This window comes from Myodes glareolus, chromosome 4, assembly GCF_982192425.1.
Source record: "Myodes glareolus chromosome 4, mMyoGla1.1, whole genome shotgun sequence".
Classification (NCBI taxonomy): domain Eukaryota; kingdom Metazoa; phylum Chordata; class Mammalia; order Rodentia; family Cricetidae; genus Myodes; species Myodes glareolus.
The window spans coordinates 21757641-21785274 of record NC_142029.1 but is presented as its reverse complement, the minus strand read 5'-3'; the positions used below and the strand labels follow the sequence as shown (position 1 = coordinate 21785274).

At 41.8% G+C, this 27634-nt stretch overlaps 1 protein-coding gene across 3 annotated transcripts in view; it reads left to right on the top strand.

Moving 5' to 3' along the window:
* The first annotated feature begins 324 nt into the window (after positions 1–324).
* Positions 325–27634, top strand: part of Pias1 (protein inhibitor of activated STAT 1) — a 125270-nt gene continuing 97960 nt past the window's right edge. Inside the window, exon 1 of one of the 3 annotated variants that reach the window (XM_085689206.2) lies at positions 325–479. Coding sequence is in view for 1 of the 3 variants with exons in the window: in XM_048423944.3 (XP_048279901.1) it covers positions 11379–11402 (24 nt within the window). In the remaining 2 variants the exon portion in view is untranslated. Of the gene's footprint in view, positions 480–11301; positions 11403–13598; positions 13747–27634 lie in introns of those variants that run through there. The other 2 variants (XM_048423944.3, XM_085689207.2) reach the window with 2 other exon arrangements.

The following is a 27634-nucleotide window of genomic DNA, read 5'->3' as shown; positions in this document are numbered from 1 at the left end:
TGTTTTTGTTTTTCAAAACAGGGTTTCTCTGTAGCTTTGGAGCCTGTCCTGGAACTAGCTCTGTAGATCAGGCTGACCTCAAACTCATAGAGATCCGCCTGTCCCTACCTCCCGAGTTCTGGGATTAAAGGTGTGTGCCACTGCCGGGCTTAAAAAAATGCATTTTAGACATGTAAAACTAGATTAATTGGGAACCCCACTACACCCAAGGCTGTACCTGATAACCAGAACCCAGTGACAGCACTTACTCAAGATAACCAGACACAGGACTAGAATTTGACAACGCCTACTTGATAGGATATAAGCAGACACCAAGGGCAATGCCATGCTCTGCATATCAGGACTGCAAGGGACAACAGAAAGACTCTACCTTGATCTTCCCTGTGGTTGGAGAGACTTCCCCTGGATCCTGACCCTAAACCAGAGACTACCTTGAGATCCTGGACCTGACCTTCAGCTAAGATATACCTACCACACAGGTGAGCAGCCTTGGAAAGATAGGTTTAGGATATAGTTAAGAGTTTAGAGTGTGAACTCTGTATGATGACCTTCAGCATAATAAAATATAAACTTTGCTATAACAACTATATACTTTTCTTCTTGGTTACAACACACATATACACACACTGTGTGGGGTGAGAGATTAAAATCTAATTTTATTCTTCTACCTGTGGAAATAGTTTTCCAAGTACCATTTGTTGAAGAGGTTGTCTTTCATCCAAGGTATGTTTGTGACACCTTTGCTAAAACCTAAGTGATGGTAACTGTGTGGGTTTATTTCTGAGTCCTCTGTTCCAGTCAGCTGGTCTACATGTACTGTTTGGCGCCAGCACTATGCTGTTTTTGTCACCGTGGCTCTGAAGTTGAACTTGGGGCCAGGTATTGTAGTGTCTCTAGCACTGCTCTTTTGGCTTAGGGTTTTGGAGAGGATTACTGAAGGACTTTGACTCCTTAGGATCTTTTGTGCTTCCATGTGAATTTTAGAATTGTTTTCACTTCTTATATGAAGAATGTTGTTGGAGGTTTGGTGGGGATTGTGCTGAATCTGTACATGGATTTCCAATATATATTCATTTCATGCTGTTAATTCTAACAATCCACAAACAGTGTTTTAAAGTTTACAATGTAGTGAGTGTGTGTTTCTGGAGATCAAATTCATGATATTGTGTATACTAGGCAAGCATTCTACTAATAAATAATACATTCATCCTTAGCCCTTATATTTTCCTTTCTGTTATTTTTTATTGATTTATTCAACTCTTTTGTTTTAACATCTCGTAGGTACTTAGCGTGAGTAAAAGTCCTGCCCCTGGTCTTGGATTGTAGTGCACAGGCTGAATGCTCAAGAAGCATTGTATTCCATCTAGAGCATCTAAACGAGTGCTCATTATGGTGGAGGTTTCTGCTGGTCCATGTTGTATTTTGAGTCAATCCCAATGTTGCTTACTCACATGTGAGACCCAGTTACAATGGTCCTATGCCTACTGTGATGACCCTAAACCAAATCTTCCTACTGTACTTCAACAGATATCATTGTATAATTCTCTTCCTTTGAGACCAATCTGAGAGACTGGTTACATGCCTTTGTCTACTCTGGCCCCACCTAGAGCTAAGGTGTGATGGCATTCACCCAGGACACATTCACCCGTGATATGAGAAAGGCAAGTCCCAGAAGGAAACTAGGGGTGGTCTCTGTAGGGGTGGTGTGGGACAGTGGTCTGTATTGTGTCAATTATATTTTAAATAAACACTGATTGACCAGTAGCCAGGCAGGAAGTATAGGCAGGACAACCAGACAGGAAGTAGAGGCAGGTCAATGAGAACAGGAGAATTTTAGGAAGGAGGAAGCCCATTCCTCAGAAGTCCCAGTGCAGACACAGAAGAAGCAAGATGTGACTGTCTCGCTGAAAAAGGTGCCAAGCCATGTGGCTAACATATGTTAGAATAATGGACTAATATAAATTGTAAGAGTTAATAAGAAGCCTGAGCTAATGGGCCAATCAGTTTATAACTAATGTAGACCTCTGTGATTTCTTTGGGACTTAATGATTGCAGGAACCAGGCAGGACAGAAAACCTCAGTCAATACAGGGGGAGTAAAAGCAGTGCTGGAGAAGCAAACTCCAATGCCCATCATGACTGGTGTGATGGACATACTCTTGCTTTTACTGTTTAATTAGTTTTGTTGTCGTTTATTCATAGCTATATTTATAGATAATGTTAACCCTTTATATGTATGCATTACAGAGGCATTGATGCCTCTAATACTGGAGTATAGGCAGTTGTGAGCTGCCTAATTTGGGAGCGGAAATTGAATTTAGGTCTTTTGCAAGGACAGTAAGCAGTCAACTGCTAAGCCTTCTGAGGCTCAGGAATCGTCATGGAAAGGGGGAAAGGAAGATTGTAAGAGCCAGAGGTTGGGGGAGACCTGAGCGAAGCACTGTCTTCTGGATATGAGAGGACTGCTGTATTCATGATGTCAAAGTAGTTGTGGAAGAAACCACATCTTAGTTATTGTTCTATTGCTAGGAAGAGACAACCAAGGCAACTTATAAAATAAAGCATTAACAGGTGACTTGCTTACAGTTTCAGAGGGTTCGTCCATGGCCATCAGAGTGGAGAACACGGCAGTGGGGAGGCAAGCAGACATGAGGCTGGAGTAGTAGCTGAGAGCTCATGTTTGATCTGCAGGTTGGAGGCAGAGAGAGAGAGATTGACCCTAGTGTGGGCTCTTGAAACCTCAAAGCTCACTCGCAGTGACACACCTCCTCTAACAATGCCACACCTATCCTCCTCCAAAACAGTTTAATACATTTCAATAAATTCAAATACATGAACTTATGGTGGCCATTCTCACTCAAACCCCCTCAATATATAATTTAAAAATATTTTTACTACTTCTTTGAGAAAATCATACTTGTATACCACCCCCAGTTCTCTTTAACTCCTCCCAAATCTACCCCTGAACTCCAGCTCCCTCTCAACTTCAAGATCTCTCTCTCTCTTTTTAAAAAATAAACTATTGACTGGATGATGGTGGTGTACATCTTTAATCCCAGCACTCTGGAGGCAAAGGCAGGCAGATCTCTGTGAGTTTGAGGTCAGCCTGGTCTACAGAGTGAGTTCCAGGACAGGCCCCAAAGCTACGAAGAAACCCTGTCTCAAAAAAAAACAAAACAAAAACAAAAAAACAAACAAATATCAAAACAACAACAAAAAACTATTAAGTGGAATTCGTATGTATACACTCAAGTGTGTGGGGCCATCCATATGGTCATCTTATCAGGGGGCCACATCCCTGAAAGAAAACTGACTGTCCCTCCACTATAAGTCATTGGCTGTCACTGACTCCTCAGCTAAGAGTGGGGCTCAAGAACCCCTCCCTCCTCCAGGCTGGAATGTTGACTGGCTTGATCTTATTCAGGTCTTGTGCTTGGAGTTCATGAGTACTGTGGCCCTGTCATATCTAGAAGGCAGTGTTCCACTCAGGTCTTCCCTAATCTCTGATTCTTATAATCTTACTGTCCCCTCTTCTATAATGATCCTTGAGCCTCAGGGGAAGAGAGTATAATTTTTTATAACATCTTTCATTGTATAAAAATTAAAATTTGTGGACTGGGGAATTGACTCAAGCAGCTAAGAGTACTTACTTCTTGTAGTGGTTTGGATAAGAATGGCCCCTATAGGCTCATATATTTGAATGCTTAATCACTAGAGAGTGGCCTTGTTTGAAAGAATTAGAAGGATTAAGAGGTGTGGGCTTGTTGGAGGAGGTGTGTCACTGGGGGTGGATTTGAGGTTTCAAAAGACCAAGACAAGCTCAGAGTCTCTCTCAACCCATGAATTATGATGTAGCTCTCAGCTGCTGCTCCAGCATCTGCCTGCATGCTGCCATGTTCCCCACAACAGTGATAAAGGACTAACCCTCTGAAACTATAAACAAGTCCCCAATTAAGTGCTTTCTCTTATAATAGTTACTGTGATCATGGTGTCCCTTCAGAGCAATAGAACAATGACTAAGACACTGCTCTTGCAGAGGACCCAAATTTGATTTTCAGCTCACATGTCAGGTAGCTCATGATCACCAATAACTCCAGTTTCAGAGAGATCCAATACGTCTGGGATCTGGGCAAATGCACTCATGTGCTCATACCCACAGGCAGACACACACGCATACAATTACTTAACAAATAAAAATAATGGGACTGGAGAACTGGGTCAGAGGTTAAGAGCATGCGCTGCTCTACCAAAGAACCAGAGTTCCATTCCTGGCACCCACATCAGGTGGCTCATAAAAATCTATAGCTCCAACTCCAAGAGATCCAACTCCCTTAGCCTTCACGAACACTTGTACATACATATCCATACTCACACAACATAATTTTTTTTTGGAGGCCATGTTTCTCTGTGTAACAGTCTTGGATCTCCTGGAACTCACTTTGTAGATCAAGCTGGCCTCAAACTCACTGAGCTCTGCCTGACTCTGCCTCCCAAGTGCTGGGATTAAAGGTGTGTGCTACCACCACCTGGCTCATAATTTTTTAAATAAATAAAAACAAAAATAAATCACCAGGTGTGGTAGTCTACACCTTTGATCCTGGTATTGACGTGGCAGAGGCAGATGAATCTCTGTGAATTTGAGGCTAGTCTGGTTTATATAGTGAGTTTTAGAACAGTCAACTTTACATAGTGAGGCCCTATCTCCAAACAATAACAAGAAAAATAAAAATAGATCTAGTTTAAAAATATTTAATGTATCTATAGTCTAATGTGACTTCTTTTGTTTTGTGATGTGTTGATTTCCTTCTCTGCTTAGTAATTTTTTTTCCACAATGTTTAAGCATCTGTACATTTTGGTCAAAATAAGTTTAGGGGTGTAGTGTTAAACAACAATAACAGTCCTCTAAAATCTCAATAGTCTACCTCAAAAGTTTGCTTCTGGCCCTGAGGTGTAGTTTAGACACAGGCAGGCAGATCTTTGAGAGTTTGAGGCCAGCCTGGTCTACAGAGTGAGTTCCAGGATAGGTCCCAAAGCTACAAACCCTGTCTCAAAAAAACAAAACAAAACAAAACAAAACAAAACAAAACAAAATAAAACAAAAACAAAAACAAAATCTATTGAGTGGAATTTGTATGCTTATACACTTATGGGTGTGGGATGCTCTGGATTTGATTTCTAGTGTCACACGAATACCTCAAAATGTCTTTTCTTGCTCACACCATATGATGGCTTGGCAGAATGTTTTGTTGGCTAGAGGCATTCAGGTACTAGAGTGATAGAAACTCAACTTAAGACATGTTCTGCCATCACCAGGGCAACTTATTTTAAAAAGTTTTTATTAATATATATTATACATGATAATGAGTTTCATACCTGTATATGTCGAGTGTATTCACCCGCACTCACAGTGTGTATTATGCATGATAATGAGTTTCATACCTGTATATGTCGAGTGTATTCACCTGTACTCACAGTGTGTATTATGCATGATAATGAGTTTCATACCTGTATATGTTGAGTGTATTAACCCGCACTCATCACTTCTCATCTCCCTCTTACTCTTGCTGATCCTCCCCCTCTTCTAAGCTAGTTCTTTTTCATGTCTTTTAAAAACATTTTTTCATGTTGAATCAACAAATTTAGTGGGTTCTTTATAGGAAAATGTTCAGTGATTATCTGTTATTTACGGTAGCATGGACAACTTGTCCTGGCTGTACCCCTGAAGTAAATATCCTTCCTTCCCCCAAGCAGCTATTAACTACCCGTAGACCTTAGCTCACAAGGCCCCGCCCCTCCCTCATCTTTAGTGGAATGTTACTGGGCCCAGTCTTGCACAGGTCTTCTCCAGGTAAGAGGTCACAAAAGCACCTGCCCTGCCCTGCCCTGCCCTGCGGCGTCCTACAGCATGCCACCCTTCCTCAGGCTCTTGTTCTTTCTGCCCCTTCTTGCCTTTTCATTTTGCAAGATATTACAGTGAGGAGATTGCTATGAGTTTCAAAAGAGAACTTATATCAGATGTGATGGAGTGTGCCTTTTATTCCACACTTGAGAAGCAGAGGCAGACAGATCTCTGAGTAAAGCAGGTAACTTCTGTTTCCTGAATACTGGAAACATTTAAGCTGAGCAAGAGTCTCCCCTTTTCCTCCCCAAATTCTTACACTATAGTTTTTATTTGCTTTTTCTTTTATTTTGAAATTTTAATATAATCACATCATTTCTCCCTTCCCTTTCCTTCCTCCAAGCCCTCCTCTATACCCTTCCTTTTTCAAATTAATGCCCTATTTTTCATTGATTTCTGTTACATGAATATATGCTTATGCCCACCATACATACATATTCATAAATGTATGCTATGGTTTTAATTGTTTCTGTAATAATAATGAAATCGAACATCTTTTCACATATCAATCTGGCATTGGGAATATGCTTTTTAATGGCATGGCAATTCCAATCTTATCCATTTCTTTATTTGACAGTCTACCTTCTATTTTACTGAAAAAATACCGTAAATTTCAAGTATAACCTAGATTGTTCCTTGGTTAGATGGATGTATTTTCAGTATCTTTTATCTTTATTGCCTTACCTTTTCTCTTTGTTCACATTGTCTTAGAATGATTAAAAGTTCATAAATTTCATGTATTTCAACTCCTTAAGGTTTTCTTTTTTGGTTAGGTCTATTGATAAACTGTTCTAAAAAAGTCTTGAAGGGTTAGAGTATTTACTGCTCTTCTAGAGGACCTGGGTTTGAGTCCCAGCACCCACATGGTGGCTCACAACCATCTTTAACTCCAGGTCCAGGGGATCTAGTGCCCTTTTCTGGCACCCATGGGCATGAGACATGTACATGGTGTGTATAGGAAAGCACTCATTCATGTTCAATAAAAATAAATACATTTTCACAATCAAGATTATGGAGATAATCTATATGAATTTGTGTAGTTTTTGCTATTGTCATTTTGAGATAATGTCTCTGTGTAATCCAGGCTGGCCTTGAATTTAGGTCCTCCTGCTTCAGTCGTCTACATACTGGGATTATTAGGTAATACCACTATGCTTGACTTCTGACATCTTTTCAATATTGAATGTTTGGATCTATGAAAAAAGTATAACCTTATTTGGTCTTTAAATTTTAGGGAAATTTTAATAATTTTTTGAGTAGGACCCTTATCAATAAATTTATTTCAATTTTTTATTTTAATAATTTTATTTTATTTTTAAGGTTATATACTTGTATGTGTGGTGATTTGTCCCCCATAATCTCATGGGGAGTGGCATTACTAGGAAGTGTGATTTTGTGGAGCGCATATGACCTTGTTGGAGGAAGTATGTCATTGTGGGGCTGGGTTTTGAGGTTTCCTATACTCAGGACACCACCTAAAGTCTCAGTCAATTTCCTATTGCCTGTGCCCGCAAAATGTAGGACTCAGCTACTACCCCAGCACCATGTCTACCTGTACACTGCGTGTTCCCTGCCATGATGATAACGGACTGAACCTCTGAAACTGTGAGCGAGCCACCTCAATTAAATGTTTTCTTTACAAGAGTTACTGTAGTCATGGTATTTTTTCAAAGCAATAAAACCCCTAAGACAGAATATACCTGTGTGTGATCAGGTGAATGTGTGTGTAGCCTCCAAGCAGGCCTGAGATATCAGGTCCCCAGGAGCTAGTGTTACAGTGTGGGTTTGGGAATCAAAACCAGGCCCTTTGTGAGAATAGTAATTGTTCTTGAATGATGAGCCATGTCTCTAGTCTCTACTTGTTAATTTTTTTATGTGTTTGTTGTTTGAGTGAGGGTCTTACTATGTAGCATTGACTTTCCTGGAACTTACTACCAATGGCTGGCTCACAAAAAATTCACAGAAATGCAACTGCCTCTACCTCCCAATACTGAGATCAAAGGCAAGCACCACCATTCTTGGAGTTTTTGTTACTGTTGTGTAACTGTTTCGAAAATGTAGTTATGACAGCTTATTTTTTTTTTTACCTTGTTTTGTTGAGAGAAGGGCTTGCTATGTAACCCAAGTTGGTCTCAAACTCTAAGTTCTCTGTTTCTACCCTTCCAAATGCTAGGATTTAAGAATGTCTGCATCTTTGTATCATTACAGTTATCAGAAGGAAATATTTTATCATTAACTATAATAATTTTAGTAGATTTGGGGAAGATACTTGTAACCATATATACATAATAAATAATTTTTTTTTAAAAAGCAGGAGTCAGCTGGATTCACAGAAGCTCTGGGCATTGGGAATAAATGAATAAAGGAGAGGGGTAAGGACACTTTCCTGACTTTCATTCTGAAAGCTGAACGAATACTGGATAATAGTGAAACTCTTGAGAAAGGAGTAAGACTGGGGGCTTAGGGTCTCCTTGACAGGATGAAGGTGAGGTGATGAAGGGATTCATCATATATACTAGTTAGCAACATTCATGACTCAACCTTTAAATTAACTATCTAACTAACCAACTAATTTTGAGGCAGGGCCTCACTTGTAGCTCTAGCTGACCTGGAACATACTTCCTATGTAGACCAGGTTAGTCTCAACCTCACAAGAGATCTGCTTACCTTTGCCTGAAATGCTAGGATTAAAGGTTTGTACTACCACACCCATTTCCTCAATAATAATAATAATAAAATAAATTATTTCTTTTGGGATAGAATCTTATGTATCCCAGGCTTGCTTGGAACTGGAACCCCTAATCTTTTACCTCCCAACTACTGGGATTTCAGACATGCAACACTATGTCCAGTTTTATGTAGTGTTAGAGATCAAACTGTTTACATGGCTTCTTGTGTATTAGGCAGTTAGGCAAGCAATCGACAAATGGAGTCAGATCGCTAGGCCTGCCTGGATTAGGATTTGGTGATGAAGTCTAAACTGCAGATATTTGAAAATCAATATATTATAGACCAAAAGTCAGAGTTGAACAATAGCTCTGGGTGGTTCAATAAAGATCATGGACTGAGTCCTAGATTCTTCACTATTTAAAGATTAAGCCAAAATCTGGCCATGGTGGCGCACGCCTTTAACTCCTCTGGGAGGCAGAGGCAGGTGGATCTCTGGGAGTTTAAGACCAGTCTGCCAAATAGAGAATGCCAGGGCTGCATACTGAGACAGACCCTGGAAAGAAAGGGGATGGGAGAGTCAGGAGAGAGAGGGGAGAGAGGGAGAGAGAGGGAGGGAGGGAGGGAGAGGAAGAGGGAGAGAGAACTGCCTAAGGAAGTGGGTAGGAATGGAATGTCAGGACAGGGACAGTGATATGGAGGAAAGTTCAGGAGAAATAGTTTTCAAGAGAAAGCAAGTCCATCAGCTGTTAGCAGTTCCCTCTAGCCAACATAGATAAGACTTGAGAACTGAGAGTGGGCTTTGCAAAGGTGTAAATAAAGCCATCTTGATAAGTGGTCAAGGGGTTGGCAGGCAATCTAGGCTGACAGGCCAATGCCACTGAGGAAATGGGAACAAGTACTGTAGAAAAATGAATCATGTTCATGAATTTATTCAGTGAAGAAAGCAGAGAAATAGAGTAACAACCAAAGGTGATTTTGGATCCAAAGGAAGTTTAGCTGGGTGGTGGTGGCACTCGACTTTAACTCCAAAACTTGGGAGGCAGAGGCAGGCAGATCTCTGTGAGTTTGAGGCCAGCCTGGTCTATAAGTGCTAGTTCTAGGACAGGCACCGAAGCTACACAGAGAAACTCTTTCTCAAAACCTGCCCCCACAAAAAAGAAAAAAGAAAAAAAAAAGAACACGGGAGTGAAAATAACCCAGGTCAGGACCTGGCCTTCTTCTTGAATTCTGAGACACTTCAGAGTAACCCAAACGTTTAAAGAATTTTGATAGTGAAAAGTTGATCCTCAGTAATAAAGGCTGGGATTTTGCAGGAAGTAGAAGAGAAGAGGTGTTTAGTAGAGAGGAGTAGGCATGAAATAATCTTTCTTCAAGTCTAAATATCAATGTAGTTGGAAAAAAAACTTTTTGCACAACCCCCAAACCATCTCTCTCTCTCTCTCTGGATTTTCCCTTCACAAGGCAGTGTTTCTTTTTTTTAATATTTATTTATTTATTATGTATACAATATTCTGTCTGTGTGTATGTCTGCAGGCCAGAAGAGGGCACCAGATCTCATTACAGATGGTTGTGAGCCACCATGTGGTTGTCGGGAATTGAACTCAGGACCTTTGGAAGAGCAGGCAATGCTCTTAACCACTGAGTCATCTCTCCAGCCCCAAGGCAGTGTTTCTTTGTAACTCTGGAGCCTGTCCTGGAACTAGCTCTTGTAGACCAGGCTGCCCTTGAACTCACAGAGACCCCACTGCCTCAACCTCCCAAGCTCTGGGATTAAAGGCATTCATCACCATCAACCATCCTCTTTGATTTTTTGAGACAGGGTTTCTTGGTAGCTTTGAAGCCTGTCCTGGCACTCCTCCTTCTTTGATTGGCCTTGAATTTACAGAGATCCACCTGTCTCTGCTGGAATTAAAGATGAGTGCCACCACTGCCAGGCACCATTTTTCTCTCTTATAGTGAGCCTTGGGTCCCAATGCTATTCATTACCATTAGTAATTATATCTTTATTAGTTCACAGATCCGTTTCCCGGGAGCGAAAATACAGTGATCTTGCCTAATTTCTGAATTTACAGGGCCAGCTGACAAATGGATGTCAGCAGAATTTGTCTTTGGCCACTCCTGTTAAATACTGTATGAACGAGTCCCTTTTCTCCTCTGAGCTTTTATTTCGTAAAAGATACCGTGGGGAGCCGGGCGGTGGTGGCACACGTCTTTAATCTCAGCACGAGGCAGAGGCAGGTGAGTTTGAGGCCAGCCTGGTCTACATAAGAGCTAGTTCCAGGACAGGCACCAAAGCTACAGAGAAACCTTGTCTCGGAAAAAAAAAAAAAAAGATACCGTGGGAATGTTTCCTTTGATGACCTCACTGCTTCATCATAAAGACTACGTCAATAAACCCAGAAACAACGAAACTGGCTAGTTGTGGCCCACATACGGTGCAGGTGTCGAACGTCTAACGGATGGGGGGCGTCGTGGCTTCTGTCAAGAGAGGCTCAAGCGGACAGCCTAAGAGTGAAGCGCAGCTGCAGCCTCTCTCCGGGACGCTCCCGGCCTGGCCGGTGTGGGGGCGGGGAGGCCGAGGTGGTAGTAACTGTCAAACCCCGGCTTGGCGCCATTATTTAAATAGTACGTGCCGGTCTAGCAGCTGTGCGTGCTCCGGGCGGGGCGGCGAGCTCCGGGAGCGGGGCGGAGGCCAGGGGCGGGACGGGAAGGCTGAGGGGCGGGGCGGGGGCGGAGCCAAACCAGCTATAGGGGAGGGTCCAGCGCGGCCCCCGGCGAGCTTCACTGCGCTTGCGCTGACAGACGCAAGATGGCGGACAGTGCGGAACTAAAGGTAAAGCGCAGCTCGAATTCACTTCTAATATTCGGCCGCGGAGACGGCGCCGCTGGTGCCGGGGGGGATGGGTCGGACCCTGGGGGGGCCGCCCGGGCAGGGCTCCACCCGGGCCTGGAGTTGTAGGCGGGAGAGGAGCTCCGGGCCTCTGTGGAGGGGGCCTGGCTGCGGCGGGCCGTGGGCCCCGGGTGCCTCGGGGGCGCTGACGGGTCGTCCCCGGCGTGTTATTGTTGTGGGCGCCTCTGGCGGGGGTGGCGGGGCGAAGAGAGAGTGAGTCGGGACGTGGCGGCAGCGGCGGTCCCCGGGTCCCTGGTGCCTCACCTTGCAGCCCGCCTCCCCGCCCCCCCCACGGGCAGCCAGGGGCTGGGGGGGTAGGGTGCGCTTGAAAGGGGGGGATTGGGAAAACTGCCCCGCCGCCGCTTCCTCTTCCTCTTTCGCGGTCCCGGGCTCCTGTCAGGCGCTGCGCTCGGACCCCCGGGAACTTGGCTCCGGCCGCCCCGCCCCTCCGTGGCGCCCAGGCGCCCCCGCCCCGTTCGCCGACGCTGCCCGCCTGTCAGTGGGTGCCGGGCCAGTGGGAAAGCGCGATCTTGGGGCGATCGACTGGGGACACCGGGGAGAAGCTCTTGGAAAGTTTAGCGAGCTCGGAGCCGGCGTTGGGGGTTCGGCTAAGAGGTTGCAGAGAGACAACCTGGGTCTGCCTGGGCGGGACGTTACTGTTTTCCTCTTGGTTTCGGGCCACCGGGGTGGGTGTGGGGGGTGAATAACCCCCTGGAAAAGTGTGCATTTGGGAGCGGTGGAGGAGATGCAGCCACCTCTCTACTCTTGCTGTCGCTGGTGTGGCGGGTGAGAGCAGTCTTGGGGGTATCTGCACACACCATGATGGCGATGCTATAGCTGATGGAGGTGAATGGTTTGTGTTTATATCCCCCCCGTTGCCTTTTGTTTGTTAGGGACATCTTGCTGGCCATGTTGATTTAAACGAAATTGTCCTCCCACCCCTCCCATCCTACTCCAACCTCCAATAAATAGAATGTTCCATCGTTCCTCTCAACTGTACCAATTACTCACGCCTCGCGAAATTAGATGAAAGGGTGCCCCCTTTCCCCCGGTTTTTCTCCCACCCCAATCTTTACCTGATGATGGCTTCTTTACCGAAGCAGATATACCACTACACAAGCAGTTGGGGGAGGGCTGGTGGAACCCTTATGATTGGATTGTGACAAATGGGGCTCCGCTTGAATAATTTTGGTTTAGTAGCAGGCAGTTCTTAACTAACGCATATTATTTAGAAGCTCTGAACACGGTATTCCCTTTTCTGGCTTCCTGTGCGTTGTGTGAACCAAACAGCTGGTTATAGCTCAGCAGAGAACTAACATCTCTGTCAGAGTGGAGATTGGGCTATGCAATTGTAAATCTTCAGAGGGATTTAGAAATTCTTTTTATAATCAATAAAAAATATTATTTCTCCATTATGATAAAATAACTTCTAGAATAAGCAGACCACTACGTTTGTTTCTGGGCACTTTTGTGTATGGAAAAGCCTAACTAGAATATCCTTTTTCCCTAGTAACTTTGCGGTGTTAAACATTCCAAGATTTTTGTATTAAGATCTTTATACAAAAAGCAAGTAAACAAACAAACAAAACCTGCTTACTATGGTCGGTGGTGGTACACGGTTTTGGGGAGGCAGAGGCAGGCGGATCTCTGTGAGTTTGAGGACAGCCAGGGCCACACAGAGAAACCCTGTCTCGACAAACCAACCAACCAACCAACTAAACAAACAAACAAACAAGATCTTTGTACAATATTTGGGTATTTGTTCTTTTAAGTTTACTTCTAATTACTAATTTGTTTGAAACAGAATATGTTGAATTGAGAGTTCCTTTTATTTGTTTGTTTTTAAAAGACAGTTGTATAATGTAGCACAGATTGGCCTGGAACTCACTGTGTAGACCATGCTGACTTTGAACTTTCAGAGATCCTCCTGCCTATGCCTCTCCAGTGCTGGGACTAAAGGCATCCACCACCATGCGCTACTTATATAGATTTGTTTATCCCAATTTCGGACTATTGACTTCACTGAGGAAGCCTCAGAAATTTGAAATTTTGGAGATAATCAACTTACAGTTAAAAAAAAAAACAACTTTACTAATGATGGCACATGCTTTTAATCCCAGCACTGGGAAGGCAGAGGCTGAAGGATCTCTGAGTTCAAGACCAGCCAGATCTACAGAGTGGGTTCCAGGGCAGCTTGGACTACACAGAGGAACCCTATCCTTTTCTCCCTCCCCGAAAATAACCCACAAAATCAAAAGACCCAAACAGACAAAAAGCTGGAGCTCAAGTATGTGTGTTTTATATTCTTTAGCAGTCACGGTGATACTGTCATATTTTTTGTTGTTTGTTTTAGTATGTTTTGTTTTTGGAGACAAGGTTTCTCTGTATAGACCTGGCTGTCATGGAACTTGCTCTGTAGACCAGACCAGTCTTGAACTCAAAGATCCACCTGTCTCTGCCTCTCTAGTGCTGGGATTAAAGGAGTACACCATCACTGCCAGGATCTTATTGTCTTTGCCTCTTAATACTAATTTTGTTAGGAGTCTGTTTGAAAATTAACTAGCCAGGTCTTTTCTTCGTGGATCATGCAGTAAGACTGAAAAGCTTGTGAGAAAAGCATATGCTTGCTGAGAGATGGCTTTCTTTGTTCTTTCAGTTTTCAACACTTGCGAGGCAGAGGCAGAAAGGTATCTCTGAGTTTGAGGCCACCTGGTCTACAGAGTAAGTTCCAGGATAGGCAGGGCTACATAGTTAAGATCCTGTCTTGGAAAAAATAGAGACAGAAAGGAAAGAAAAGAAGAGAAAGGAAAGTGCCTTTTGGGGATAGATGAGATCCCTGGAGTGAATCTTGCTAGGTAAAGTTTCTCTTTACAAAAATGAGCCAGTATCATACAGACACTGAATGTTTATGGGAAATGGTATTTCTCTAATACTGGTTTCCATTTTTCACTGCTTCTAGTTTTCTAGAGGACTTGTTTTCCACTTTTATGTTTCTGTTGGTGTGCCATTGTATGTGCCTGAGACTTGAGGAGCTGTGATACTTGGTTGGTAATAGCTGTGTTAAAAGTTTTGTTAACGCTTCATTGTGGTTAGGTTTACTGGTCTTTTTGGAGAGTAGAAGTGCTAACAAGAATGCCTGCCATAGTTACTTAAGATTGCATACAATTTTTTTGTGCAGTGAAGTTTGGAAGATACTCCTTTCAGAAATATTTCTTCAGGTTGTGCGTGCGCACAGGTGCTCGTGTGTGTGTGTGTGTGTGTGTGTGTGTGTGAAAGAGAGAGAGAGAGAGAGAGAGTTTTTTGGAGGTAAATATCATATATCTAACAGAATAGGGGAAAATCCAAATAACAATTAGAGTGAGAAAAAGCCTACTTTTTTATTTTTAAATGGAAGTACCTAATTTATGGAAGCCACTGAGAAAATACTGATTGTTTTTTCCTTATCCCATTTCACATCCAACATTTGACTATGCTGTGGATTGTATTCATAACTCTTTTCCTAATGGCCCTTTTAGTGAATCCATTTAAATCTAGTGATTCTGCAAAGATCAGATGGGAAAAGCAGATCTGTATTCCCTGTAGGAATAATGCAAGCTTGAAGATATTGCCAATATAAACGAGATTGTGAGTCATACGTATCAAAATAAGTTCTCTGTGCACTTTTACTTATGAAAAGTTTAATTTTTCTTTAGGGGAATACCCACAAGTCACTTCTTTTGAGACTGTGAAGGTGAAGACCCTTCAAGTGTGCAGACCAGGAGATCTTGGGAATGATAACTTGATAGTTTCATTGTAGCTCCTCTGATTTGTTTTTTAGACAGATCTCTGTAGCTCTGGCTGGCATTGAACTTGCTTTGTAGACCAGGCTGACCTCTAACTCACAGAGATCCTACTGACTCTGCCTTTGGACTGCTGAGATTAAAAATAGTTTAATAGTTTAATAGTTTAAATATTCTGGGTAGTGGTGGCATATTCCTTTAATCCCAGCACTTGGGAGACAGAGACAGGCAGATCTCTGGGTTCAAGGCTAGCCTGGTCTACAAAACAAGTTCCAGGAAAGCCAGGGCTACACAGAGAAACCCTGTCTCAAAAAAACCAAAGAAAAATAGTAATAATAAAGATAAAAATAAAAAAGTAATTTCTTTCAGAAGACTCCCATGCCTTTAATCTTAGTACTTAGAAGGTTGAGATACAGGAGGAATGTGAGTTCTAGGCCAGCCTGGGTTATATAGTAAGACTATCTAGAAAATAAATCAGGTTATAGCAAAAGGAAACAATACAAACATTCTAAACCAGTGGTTCTCAACTTTCTTAATGCTTTCTTAACAGTACCTCATGTTGTGGTGACCCCCAACCATAAAATTATTTGCTACTTTATAAATATAATTTTGCTACTGTTATGCATTGTAATATGAATATCTGATATGCAGGATATCTGATATTCAGCCCCTGTGACAAGGTCATTTGACCCCCAAAGGCATCTCAACTCACAGGTTAAGAACTGCTGCCCTAAACTAAGAAAAAACAAATAAAAATAAACGTTTTGCGTTTACTGAGAGGAACTCACCTTGTAGTTCTGAAGCCTGTAATTGACAACCTTTCCTCAGTTTCCAGAATGCTGAATGTCAGCATGAGCAGCCACACTCACCTTCCAAAGCTATTATTTTTTCTTAACAAATGTTTTTTGCATTAAAACTCAACATAAGTTATATTGGTATTTTAACTCACAGGAGAACAGTAGGAGGGGAGGATTCATTGCTTTCAAGGAGTAAATAATGGAATCCAATGAGAAGGAAAGCCATACTTTTATAAGTGTCTGCTGTGTAAGCAGATCAGTAAATTTTGTTGTCATATCTGTCTCTTTATTTTCAACAAATAACCACTTCATTTTGATCTCTGTGGTGTAATTTGTCTGCTTTTATTTTACATAGAGGCAAGTAAATCTGACATTTTATTCATGGATTTGATTTTAATCTCTCTGACTTGCTTTCGTGAAGGGTTGCATTTAGATGGCTTTTGTTTTATGTCACTTCTTGGGAACAGTATTTTAAAACAATTTGAGAAACACTTTAGTTTTTAAGTATTTCATGTAAGTGTTTTGAAATATTGCCGCCTTTTCCTTGGTGGTTTTCTCCGGGTGACTGCATTGTCTTTCTCTTAAATGAGTGTCTTGTAATCCCTTTTGATTGCAGTAGTCCTTAGTAGTGAGTCCATAGCTGATTAACCTTGGCTCTCTCCTGGTGAACTCCATCAGCATGCTGCTCCAGGGTTCATGCTGAGGCTTTTGATTTCAATGTAATTTGTACCCTTTCATGCTGGTAACTAGGGATTAAAAAAAAAAATAAAGTGGTTTGTAGTTGTAGTGGGATCTAGGAATAAGTATCTATCTCAGAAAGTAGGATTTTATAAGATATAGCCTACTAAAACAAGAACTTGCTTTATTACATCACAGAATTGATGGTATTGTTTTCTTAAGTGTTCAGCTGTTAAGCATTTATTTTTTGAGATAGTTGTTTCATGTAGCCTCACCTGTCCTTAAACTGTGTAGCTAAAGATGACTTTGAACTCCTGACGTTGCTTCTATCCCAAGTGTTGGGATGATAGGCATAAGCCACTATGCTCTACTATCTTCTACTGTTTGAAGAATACTGACATCTTAGTTGTGTAGTTTTGCTCAGTTTATACTGCCTCACGTTGTATCATTTGCTCTTTACAATAGTTCTTTGAAATAGAGTGATATATGAGGTAAGGAAGCCTAGAAAAAGGCAAATTTTACCAACATTGGTGGCAAGAACTTGCATCTGAGTCTTTGGTTTCAAAGCTTACCTCTGTAGGCCTCCTCAAAGATGCCAGGGCAGTCCTGGAGGTATTTAGGTACCTAGCTCACAAAGAATTGTAGTGTTGCTAGCATGTTTCCTCTGTTTGCTATATTCAAGGGTATTTTCGGGGGATACTCCCTATGTTTTTTTTTTAAAGTTGCCATTTTTTAATGACAAGGTTTCACTATATAGCCCTAGCTGGCCTGTAAGTCACTATGTAGACCATACTGTCCTTGAACTCATAAAGAGCTGCTTGCCTTTGCTGCCAGAGTGCTGGGATTAAAGGTAAGTACCGCTATGCCTGGTTTTGCAAATCTCTCTTACAAAATATTTGGAGTATGTTAGTTGGAGTCATACAAATTCATTATTTCCTTTTTAATTTTGAGATTTTATTTTTATTTTATGCCTTTGAATGTTTGCCTAAATGTATGTCTATATGTCTATGCACAGCGTTCATGCAGTATCCACAGAGCCCAGAAAGAGGGTGTTAGATCCCCTGGAATTGGAGTTAACAGATGGTTGTGAACCACTGCGTTGCGGGTACCTAGAATAGAATTCTGGCTTCTGGAAGAACAGCTAGTTCTTAACCACTGAGCCATCTCTCCAAGCCCCCTTTCCTTTTTTTTTTTTTTTTTTGAGACTAAGAATCTCACTATGTACCTAAGACTAACCTCCAACTAACTAAAGCTAGCCAATTTTTACAATTAATATTTTGCTGAGGAAACTTTAATAAAATGCTAAAAAGAAGACGAAAAAATGGCACTTATAATTCCATTTCTCAGGAACACTGTGATTTAACATCTAGAAATCTATTTATTTAGACCTTCTGTGACTGTAGGTGCATTACTATATCACAAAAAGGGATAACAATAGTAAAACATTGTTATTATCTATTTATTTATTTTGAGGCAGGGTCTCTCTGTTATGTAGGTTTGGCTGTCCTGGAACTTGCTGTGTAGAACAGGCTAGTCTTGAACTCCCAGAGATCCACCTGCGTTTGCCTTCCCATCGATGGGATTAAAGTTGTAGACCATGCCTGGCATACATACTAAACACACACACACACACACACACACACACACACACACACACACATGTCACAAGTAGCCCAGGTTGACTTTAGATTCCCTAGTAGTGTAGGATGACCTTGAACACCTCATTCTTCTCTCCACCTCCCCAGTGTTGGACTTCTAGGCAGACCCGGTATGTTGTGCTGGGAATTGAAGTCAAGCATCTTGAATGTTAGGCAGCTGCATCCACAGTTGATATTTCTTTATTTGTAATCTGTTATTTTTGTGACAAGCCTTTTAAGTTTGTAGATATGGATCCAGGTCACTTTGTATTTTATTTCTGTAGTAACTCAACATTGTTTTTTTTTTGGTTGGGGAGGGGCCGGAATTGAACCCTTGTGATTTTCATGCCTTGACAGCCTTGTATAAAACTTTGCAAATGTGATTAATGTTAACAGCACAGACTTTCAAGCTGTAGAGAGCAGTGTAGAAGCTTTTCTGATGCAGGTGTCTCAAGTGAAGAGAATTAGTAACTCTTAGCTTGTTTTTTGTTTTACCTTCATTGTTCTTAATGTCTTTTATGTGTCAGGTAAGATTACTAAGTGATGGCATAGAGAGATTTTACAAAATGTCAGCAAACAGTGCATCAGAATCAGAGCATTTGATAAAGAATGTACTTGATGATGTGGCATATCTAATTGATTTCAAGTACGTTTGATTTTGGAAATTATATTAAAGTAATCAAATATTGTGAGTTTTGTATATTGGGTGCATGTCAGTTTTAAATGGCATGTTGAAACTCTATTGAACATTAATATAGAGCAAGTGGAAATGAGAACAACTTCCCATTTTTTAATGTAAAATCAGGGTTGCCATGGTTTTAAATTGGTAGGTAATGCTGTTTGGAGGAGCTGGTTATGGAAAGGTTACATATGCTGTGGAAATATTTTTCTATTTTAAGAAGAAACCTTCTTGGGTTAGGGTAATTAATAAGTACACATGTAAGTTATGAATGCTTTTTCTTTTTTGAGACCATGTAGTCCAGGCTAGTAGTCTTAAATTCAGGATCCTCTTTCCTCAGCTTCCCGAATGCCAAGACTACAGGTGTGTGCTACCACCCCTGGCAGAACACTACAGTGTCTGAAAAGTCTGCAAAACCGGGAAGGAACATGTGATGAAGCTAATCTGTGGACTGGATTGTGTTCTAAATTTGTTGGAATTTGCTCTCCATTAGAGTTCTTTCTGAGTAGGCGGCAGAAGTTTTGAAGTATTTAGTTTTGTTCTATAAGTGTGAGTGATTTGGGATTTGTGCTTTGACTTTAGATGATTAGGTAGTGATTCACAGAAGACCCCTGGGGTAAACAGAGAGCCTAGCTCCCACGTTGTGCACAGCCAACTGTAAGGGCAGCCACTCCAGTGCCCTGTGGGGTCAGCTTGAGGCTTTATCAGGATACAGCTCCCTCCCATGCATAGGGTGAATAGCACACTAGCATAGCTGCCCTGTGCTTTGCTAATCCTTCCTCTGCCTCCCCTCCTCATCAGGTGTTTCTGAGCCCTCCACTTGTGGTTTCAGTGTCTCATATGAAAAGGCAATCACTCAGAGCCTTTCCGTCAGACTTTTTTTGAAGAAATCATCTTTGTCCCCCCTGTTTTTTCTTAGATCAAGTAAATAAAAGAAGTGTAAACCTTTTGAACGGGAACCAGTTCCAGATACTGACAGTGCTGGTGGAGATGCGCCTATATTTGAGAACTTCACTTTCTTACCTTTCCTGCTATTCTTGCTTTCAGTTTCTCTTTCTTGTTGCCATGTTAATTTCACACAAATAGTTCTTTCACAGTGACTCCTATCTATATAAATTTACAGTGGAGTTGGGTGTGGTGGCACATACTTTTAATCCCAGCATTTTGGAGACAGAGGCAAGTCTCTGAGTTCTAAACTAGCCTGGTCTATATAGTATATATAGTGAGTTCTGGAACAGCCAGGGCTATGTAGAAAGACCCTGTCTCATTCCCACCCCCATTCCTCCCCACCAAAAAAAAAAAAAAAAAAAGTAAAAAATATCCCCAAAGCAATGAGCAAAACAAAATGAAAGAAAAAAACTTCAATGACTTCCTATAGGACAACCATTCTCAGCTCTGGGGTCTGATACTCAGGACTCTGTCCAGTTTGACTTCAGTCTGCTTTATGTGTATTGTGCTTTCTCAGCTACAGCAGAAGCTCGTAACTGGATACGGAGTTGTTCATTTGCTCTATTGTTGGCTGTCACTATCCAGTAGATGCATACTATCTTTCAGCTTAACAAATTATGTTACTGTTTGTTCTTGTCAGGAACCAGGCTGATGCTCATTTCTGCTATGGCAGTGTTTCTAGAGTGTCATATCTTTATTCTTCCCATGCTACTTCTGAGATTAACCAGAATTGTATTAAGTCTGGGGTATATTTTTTTTGAGATTTATTTATTTATTTATGTGTATGGAAGTTTTGCGTGCATGCACATACGTACACCATGTGTATACCTATTGCATACCTTGGAACTGGGGTTGCATGTGATTGTGAGGTGCTGTGTGTGTGTTGAGAATTGAGCGCAGATCCTCTGCAAGAGCAACAAGTGCTCTTGTTATGAATTATCCTCTCCAGTCCCCAGGATAATTTATAAAGTACACTTTAAGTTGAGTTTACACTATGTAGCCCAGGCTGGCCTGGAATCTATTGCCTTAGCCTACTTGAATACTGGGATTATTAGTGTAACATTCCGAGTTTATTTGTGTTTGTTCATGTTTAGGTGAGTGGGGAAAGTGTTAATAGAATCATGTGCAATTTAGTACTGTACAGGTCACACATTTAAAGAGTTAACTTAATTGCTTTTTGTGTTTATTCTCCAAGTTGTACAATTAATACTGCAGTCAGTTGTAGGATTTCTCTCACCCTAGAGAAATTGCATCTTCAGTTGTCACAGCCATCTCTCCGCATTACTTTGGCCTCAGTTACAGACAACTGCTCATCTATACTTTGTCTGTAGATTTGCCTATTTTGGTATTTCATATGGAGTTGTATGATTTGTGGCTACTTATACCTGGCTTCTATTCATTTTTTTCTACTTGCCTTAAGTGTGTATCTGTAAATTTTTTTTGTATGATTTGTGGCTACTTATACCTGGCTTCTATTCATTTTTTTTCTACTTGCCTTAAGTGTGTATCTTTAAATTTTTTATTTTTATTTATTTATTTATTTATTTACTTATTTATTTATTTATTGAGACAGGGTTTCTCTGTGAAACAGCCCAGGCTGTCCTGGAATTCACTTTGTAAACCAGGCTGGCCTCGAACTCATAGAGATCCACCTGCCTTTGCCTCCCACATGCTGGGATGAAAGGTGTGTGCCACCACCGCCTGGCAGTATCTTTAAATTTATAATTTATTATATGTGTATTTATGTATATTTGAACAAAACTCAGCTTGTAGAAGGGCCTCGTGTTTATAAAATGTGTGTATAAGTACATAAATTGATCTGTACTATATATAGTAGCATAATTTATATAATTTTTATGATTATCTGTTTTTACTTTGTGTGCATTGGTGATTTGCCTACAGGTGTGTCTGTGTGAGGGTGTCAGATCTTGGAATTACAAACAGTTGTTAGCTGCCATATGGGTGCTGGGATTGAACCCCGGGTTTTCTGGAAGAGCGATTAGTGCTCTTAACCACTGAGCCAGCTCTCCACCCCCTCCCTCCCTCCTTCCCTCCCTCCCTCCCTCCCTCCCTTCCTCCCTCCCTCCCTTCCTCCCTTCTTTCCTTCCAAGATAGGGTTTCTGTGTGTAGCTCTAGCTGTCTAGGAACTTACTCTGTAGACCAGGCTGGCTTTGAACTCACAGAGATCTGCCTGCCTCCCAAGTGCTGGGATTAAGGTCATGCACCACCACTGCTTGGCACTTTTTTAAATTTCAAATCTTTCTAAAGATTATTTGTTTTTCCTGTTTTTAAGGTGTTTTATTTGTATTATAGTGGTTTTTTTATTTGACATGTAATTACACATATGTATGAGGTGAATGCTTTTGCAGTATTTTAAAATCCTTGTGACTGGGTGGTGGTGTGCTTTGGTCACCTACACTCAGATGGCCAAGGCAACTGGATTCGGGGTCAGTGTAGTCTACATATGTAATGATTTCCAGGCCAGTCAGAAATACACCTGTTTCAAAAATAAATAAGTAAATAGATAAATAAATATAGCAAAGGCATTGATGTGAAACCTAGGTTCCTGCAAGGAACCCAAGGAAGGGAATGAGGAGGAATAGTCAGGCTTCTTGACACTTAACAAAGAACATGGTATGAGCAGCCTGAGGGGAAGTTTACTTTGGCTCACAGTTTCGGAGGTTTCAGCCCACGTGTACTCCACTGCTGTAGGTCTGTAGTGGAGAAGAGAGCATCATGGTGGCAGGAGCTGGTGAGAGAGCAGCATTGTTTCTGGTCACCAGGAAACAGAGAGAGGAGGGGACCAGGGACAAGGCACCCTTCAAAGAAGCTCCCATATCTGACTTCCTCTGTCAGGCCCTACCCTTTTGATTCCCACCAGTTTCCAAAATAGTACTGCCTCCAAACAACAAGAGTCCATGGGGGACACATCATATCAAACAAAACATGTTTCTGGCTTAGAACTTGGCTTGTAGTGTGATAGCTAGTACATGAAGTAGCTCACATTCTTCCAGTCATCTATATGTTTGAATGTGTGAGGCACTAGACTATAAGCTTGAGTGTCTGATTATTTAAGCAAAAACTGTGTTTTATGATTATGCATAAAATGCATCAATACCATCTCAGAGTTTGTTTCTCGGTGTCCTGGTGTTTCCCTGGGTATCTCCATGTCAAAACCATTTTTCCAGTACTAGTTGGCATTGTTTGGCATGCTGACAATTATAGCATCAGTGGTGAGTAAAGCTATTGTGACTTAGTGTGATCAATACTGTGGTGTTACTGAGTTATACTAGTAGTGTATTCCCCATCACCAAACTCTTAGAATTAAAAAAAAAAATAAATGCTTTTAAAAATCAAACAAACTGGGTAGGTTATGTGGTTTGGTAGTATAGCGCTTGCCTGGTATTCCCAAGATCCTGAGTTTGATTCTACAAACACACATACACACACATACACACACACACACTCAGAGTGGGGATTGTCAGGAAGACTGACTGGTTACATTTAATGCCCTTGATTAGGCAATAAAACTTAGTGATTTGTCATCTATTCCGCCTTTGCTTAACTCCTAGAGCCTGCTGTTGGAAATGCTTTTACTGATAGCAGGCCTGATGGTTAGTTAGCTTAGAAAAGAACCTGTGCAGTCATTGAGTACAAATTAAACTAGCTGCCTTTCTAAGTGGAATGCTATTTTTACTTGAAGTAATTGCTTGGCAAAGTATGGTTATATAGAATGGATATTTGGCATACATTTTCTTGAAAATAAAGTGAGCCTGTCATTACAAGGAAAACAACTGACAGTATTCATTGCTAATGATAAAATTTGAGCTCTCAAGGGGAAATTGAATTTTGGAAAACTACTGCATTTGCCACTGTGAGTTTGACAGATTCCATACTCGACTCCTTTGATGCGGTTGGTGTGATATGAATGTGTTATGTTGTATGACAGTCATGAGCTGCATCAATGTTTGAAGAAGTGTGGAACTTGGTGAACTCTCATTTGTCTTGACACAGGATTTCGTGTAGCCTAGGCTGGTCTTGTAGCTCAGTGTGACCTCGAACTCCTGACCTTCCTGCCTCAAATGCTATAGGATTTTAGGTGTTTGCCACCATACTTAGCTGAACTCAACGTTTTTTAAATAACAAGAGCATGGTTTTATAATATCATGTATGAGTAAAAAGACCAATTGGAATTGAAGTTAGACCAGTGAATTTTGTTTGTTTTTTTGAGATAGGATTTTATGTAGCCCAAACTTGCTTCAAACTCACTTTGTAACTGGTCTTGAACTTACTTTTGTTGTTGTTTTGAGAAAGGGTCTCAGGAATCCCAGGCTGCTCTCAAGTTCTCTATGTACTGAAGATGACCTTGAAACATCTTTCTGGTAAAACCTTTTCTTTGGAGTTACTTTTTGGTCATGATGTTTTATCACAGCCATAGAAACCCCAAATAAGACAAAGTCCAATATTTTCTATTTAATTTGTAGTTAGTAGGTTTTTCTTGGTCCTCTTTTATTATAGTCCTGGGGTTCAAACCCAAAATCCAAATCCTATACATAGTATTACCATCCTGGCACACAGTAGGTGTTGGGTTAGCATGGTGTATTCTCATGCTCTTCTCTTGATCCTTCCCAAACTCCCTTCTTCGTTGTATGGAGTAAATGCCTGGACATCCATGTAAGAAACATTTATAGCACATCTATAAGCATTACAGCTCAGATGGAAAGGTATCCTGGGAGTTGGGAGCCGAGGAATACCACAAAGTCACGCTGCACCACAAACCCTACACAAGAGATTTATTAGGAGGGGAAAAAAATCAAGGCGGGTGGTGTTCAGAGATAACAGCGGAGAACTATACACGATAGAGAATTTATAGAGTTTCTTGGTGTGTGTGTGTGTGTGTGTGTGTGTGTGTGTGTGTGTGTGTGTGTAAGAAAAGCTTTCCAGGATGGAAATTGGTGGGATTTGATGTCCAGAGATTGGACAGTTTACTCTGTAGAGTGGGATGGTTGGGTCCAGCATTTAGGGCAGTTAGAGTGTCTTGTGAGTGAAACCTGGAAGTTGGAGGTCCTCAGGGCAGGGCTTACATTCCCCCTTTTTGTTTACTATTGATAAACAACCAGGTTACAGGAAAGAGGGACAATGTTATAATTTGACTACTTTCTGTTGAATAGAGGCCTCAAGGTCCTTTGAGCGATCTTGATTCTTCACCATCAGGGTATAGTTGGGAGTTACTGGCCTCTGGCTCTGTAGCCAGATTAGAAATCTTTTGACTCTATTGAGGAAATTTAGACAAGTTTATAAGGCAGGGTTCGACTAGTAGGATTAAGAAGAGAAAGGGCTAAGAAGGATAGTATTTAATTTCATATTGGACTTTCAATGGGCCACTGGCCAGATGCACGAAATTTTTTACATTTTGTAGATCCATCTGGTGTTGTCAATCCTGTCTTTTACTACACCTGACTGGTTGACATAGTTGCAGCATTCCTCTTTGAGGAAGAGACAAAGACCACCTCTCTCTTTTGTTTGTAGTAACAGAGTGAGGCCTTAATAAAATCCGAGTCAGTAGAGGAAGAGAGGAAGGGTTGCAAAACGAACTCCACTGGAGGGAGTTTCTGTAAGTTCCAAGTGGGAACTGAGAGGCAAGAGGGAAGCCCAAGAGGGCATCGAGAAGCTCTGAGACTTCCCAGAGGGACAAGATCACAGAGGCCTTGAAGGGCTTAAGGAAGCTGGGAGATTTAGCAGATACCTCTTTTTGGGAGACAAGGAAAATCTGCAGCATATAGGCCCAGGAGGGTACTAAGAGATAGATCAGGTAGCTCTGAGGGAAAGGGGACAAGGAAAGATTGCAGAAGATTATTTAAGAGATCAAAGATAGCCAGGCAGTGGTGGCACATGCTTTTAATCCCAGCACTTGGGAGGCAGAGGCGGGTGGATCTCTGAGAGTTCGAGGCCAGCCTGGTCTACAAAAGCTAGTTCCAGGACAGGCTCCAAAGCTACAGAAAAACCCAGTCTTGAAAAACCAAAAATAAATAAATAAATAGATAGATAGATAAAGGAGGTCAAAGGTCAAAGATAAGAGGCCTAAGTCCCCTGAGGGAGGGAGGGAGGGAGGGAGGGAAGGAGAGAGAGAGAGAGAGAGAGAGAGAGAGAGAGAGAGAGAGAGAAAGTGAGAAAGTGAGAAAGTGAGTGAGTGAGTGAGTGTGGGTATTGAGCCTGGGTGATATATTTGGTGGGATTTGGTGAGGCTGGTAAAACTGTCACCCTACCCTGCCAAGATGTGGGTTCCTAAAATGCTGTCAGAACTAAGTTGGTGGTCTCCAGTGTCCAGAAGGAGTGGATAGATGGCCCTGGTACTGTGATAACTACCCAAGGCTTCCAGTCAGAGATGACAGTGATCAGGTCAAGAGAGCTTGATCCTCCCGCATCGTCCATGGCCAGCCAGATCTAGGTGGTCAGAAAAGGGCAGTCTGGGCTTGATGCCTGTTGGAGAAGGTGCCGCTTATTTGGTTCCCAGCTGCCCAGCCCCGAAATAACCACACAGAAACTGTATTAATTAAATCACTGCTTGGCCCATTAGCTTTAGCTTCTTATTGACTAACTTTTACATCTTAATTTAACCCATTTCTATTAATCTGTATATCACCACGAGGTCATGGCCTACCAGCAAAGTTTCAGTGCATCTATCTCTGGCCGCAGATCCATGACAGCTCTCTCTCCACCTTCCTTCTCCCAGCACTCAGTTCTGTTTTCCCTGACTACCTAAGCTCTGCCCTATCAACAGTTTCTTTATTCATTAATATTACTCACAGCACACAGAGGGGACTCCCACATCAGATGCCCTCATACCATGAGAAACATGGGGACAGTCAACACCCCAGTATCCTTCCTGATGGCACCTTGGATATGGTCTGGGTGATTTATGTGGTTCACAGAGGCCCAAGACCAATGACCCTCTTGACTGCATTTGAAACAGGAACCTAGAGATTCTCAGGCTTTGGGAGTCCAGGAAGCTGGGTAGTTGTTATGGTCTGTCAAAGGCCTTTGCTAGCATTAGGTATTTTTTTTCTAGGCGTTTTCTTTTTTCAAGATTTATTTATTTATTATGTATACAACATTCTGCCTCCATGTATGCCCACATGCCAGAGGAGGGCACCAGATCTCATTACAGATGGTTATGAGCCACCATGTGGTTGCTGGGAATTGAACTCAAGACCTCTGGAAGAGCAGCCAGTGCTCTTAACCACTGAGCCATCTCTCCAGCCCCCTTTTCAGGCTTTTTTATCTCTCCTGTTATACACCTTAAAGGCATCTGCTAAGACTTCTGCCTGTGACATCTAGGTCCTTTCTCTAGATGTTTAAGAGACTTCGTATTAGGGAACTCTGGGAAAAGAAGTAGGTCATAAGGAGTTCTTTTCCATCTAGGGTCTGGAGATCTAGATTGGTATATTCTAAGAGGGCCTTTGTGAGGTGGTCTAGGAATTGACTCAGGTTTTTTCATATGTTATTGTTTTAAGGGTGGCCTTGCGAAGATCAGCCAGGAGACAGATTACAAATTGATCCTTAGCAAGGATGCCTTCTTGGATATTGTAAGTCCATTCAGGGTCCTGATTGGGGACTACCTTGACCCTGACTGGATGGACAGCATGTCTCTGAGAAG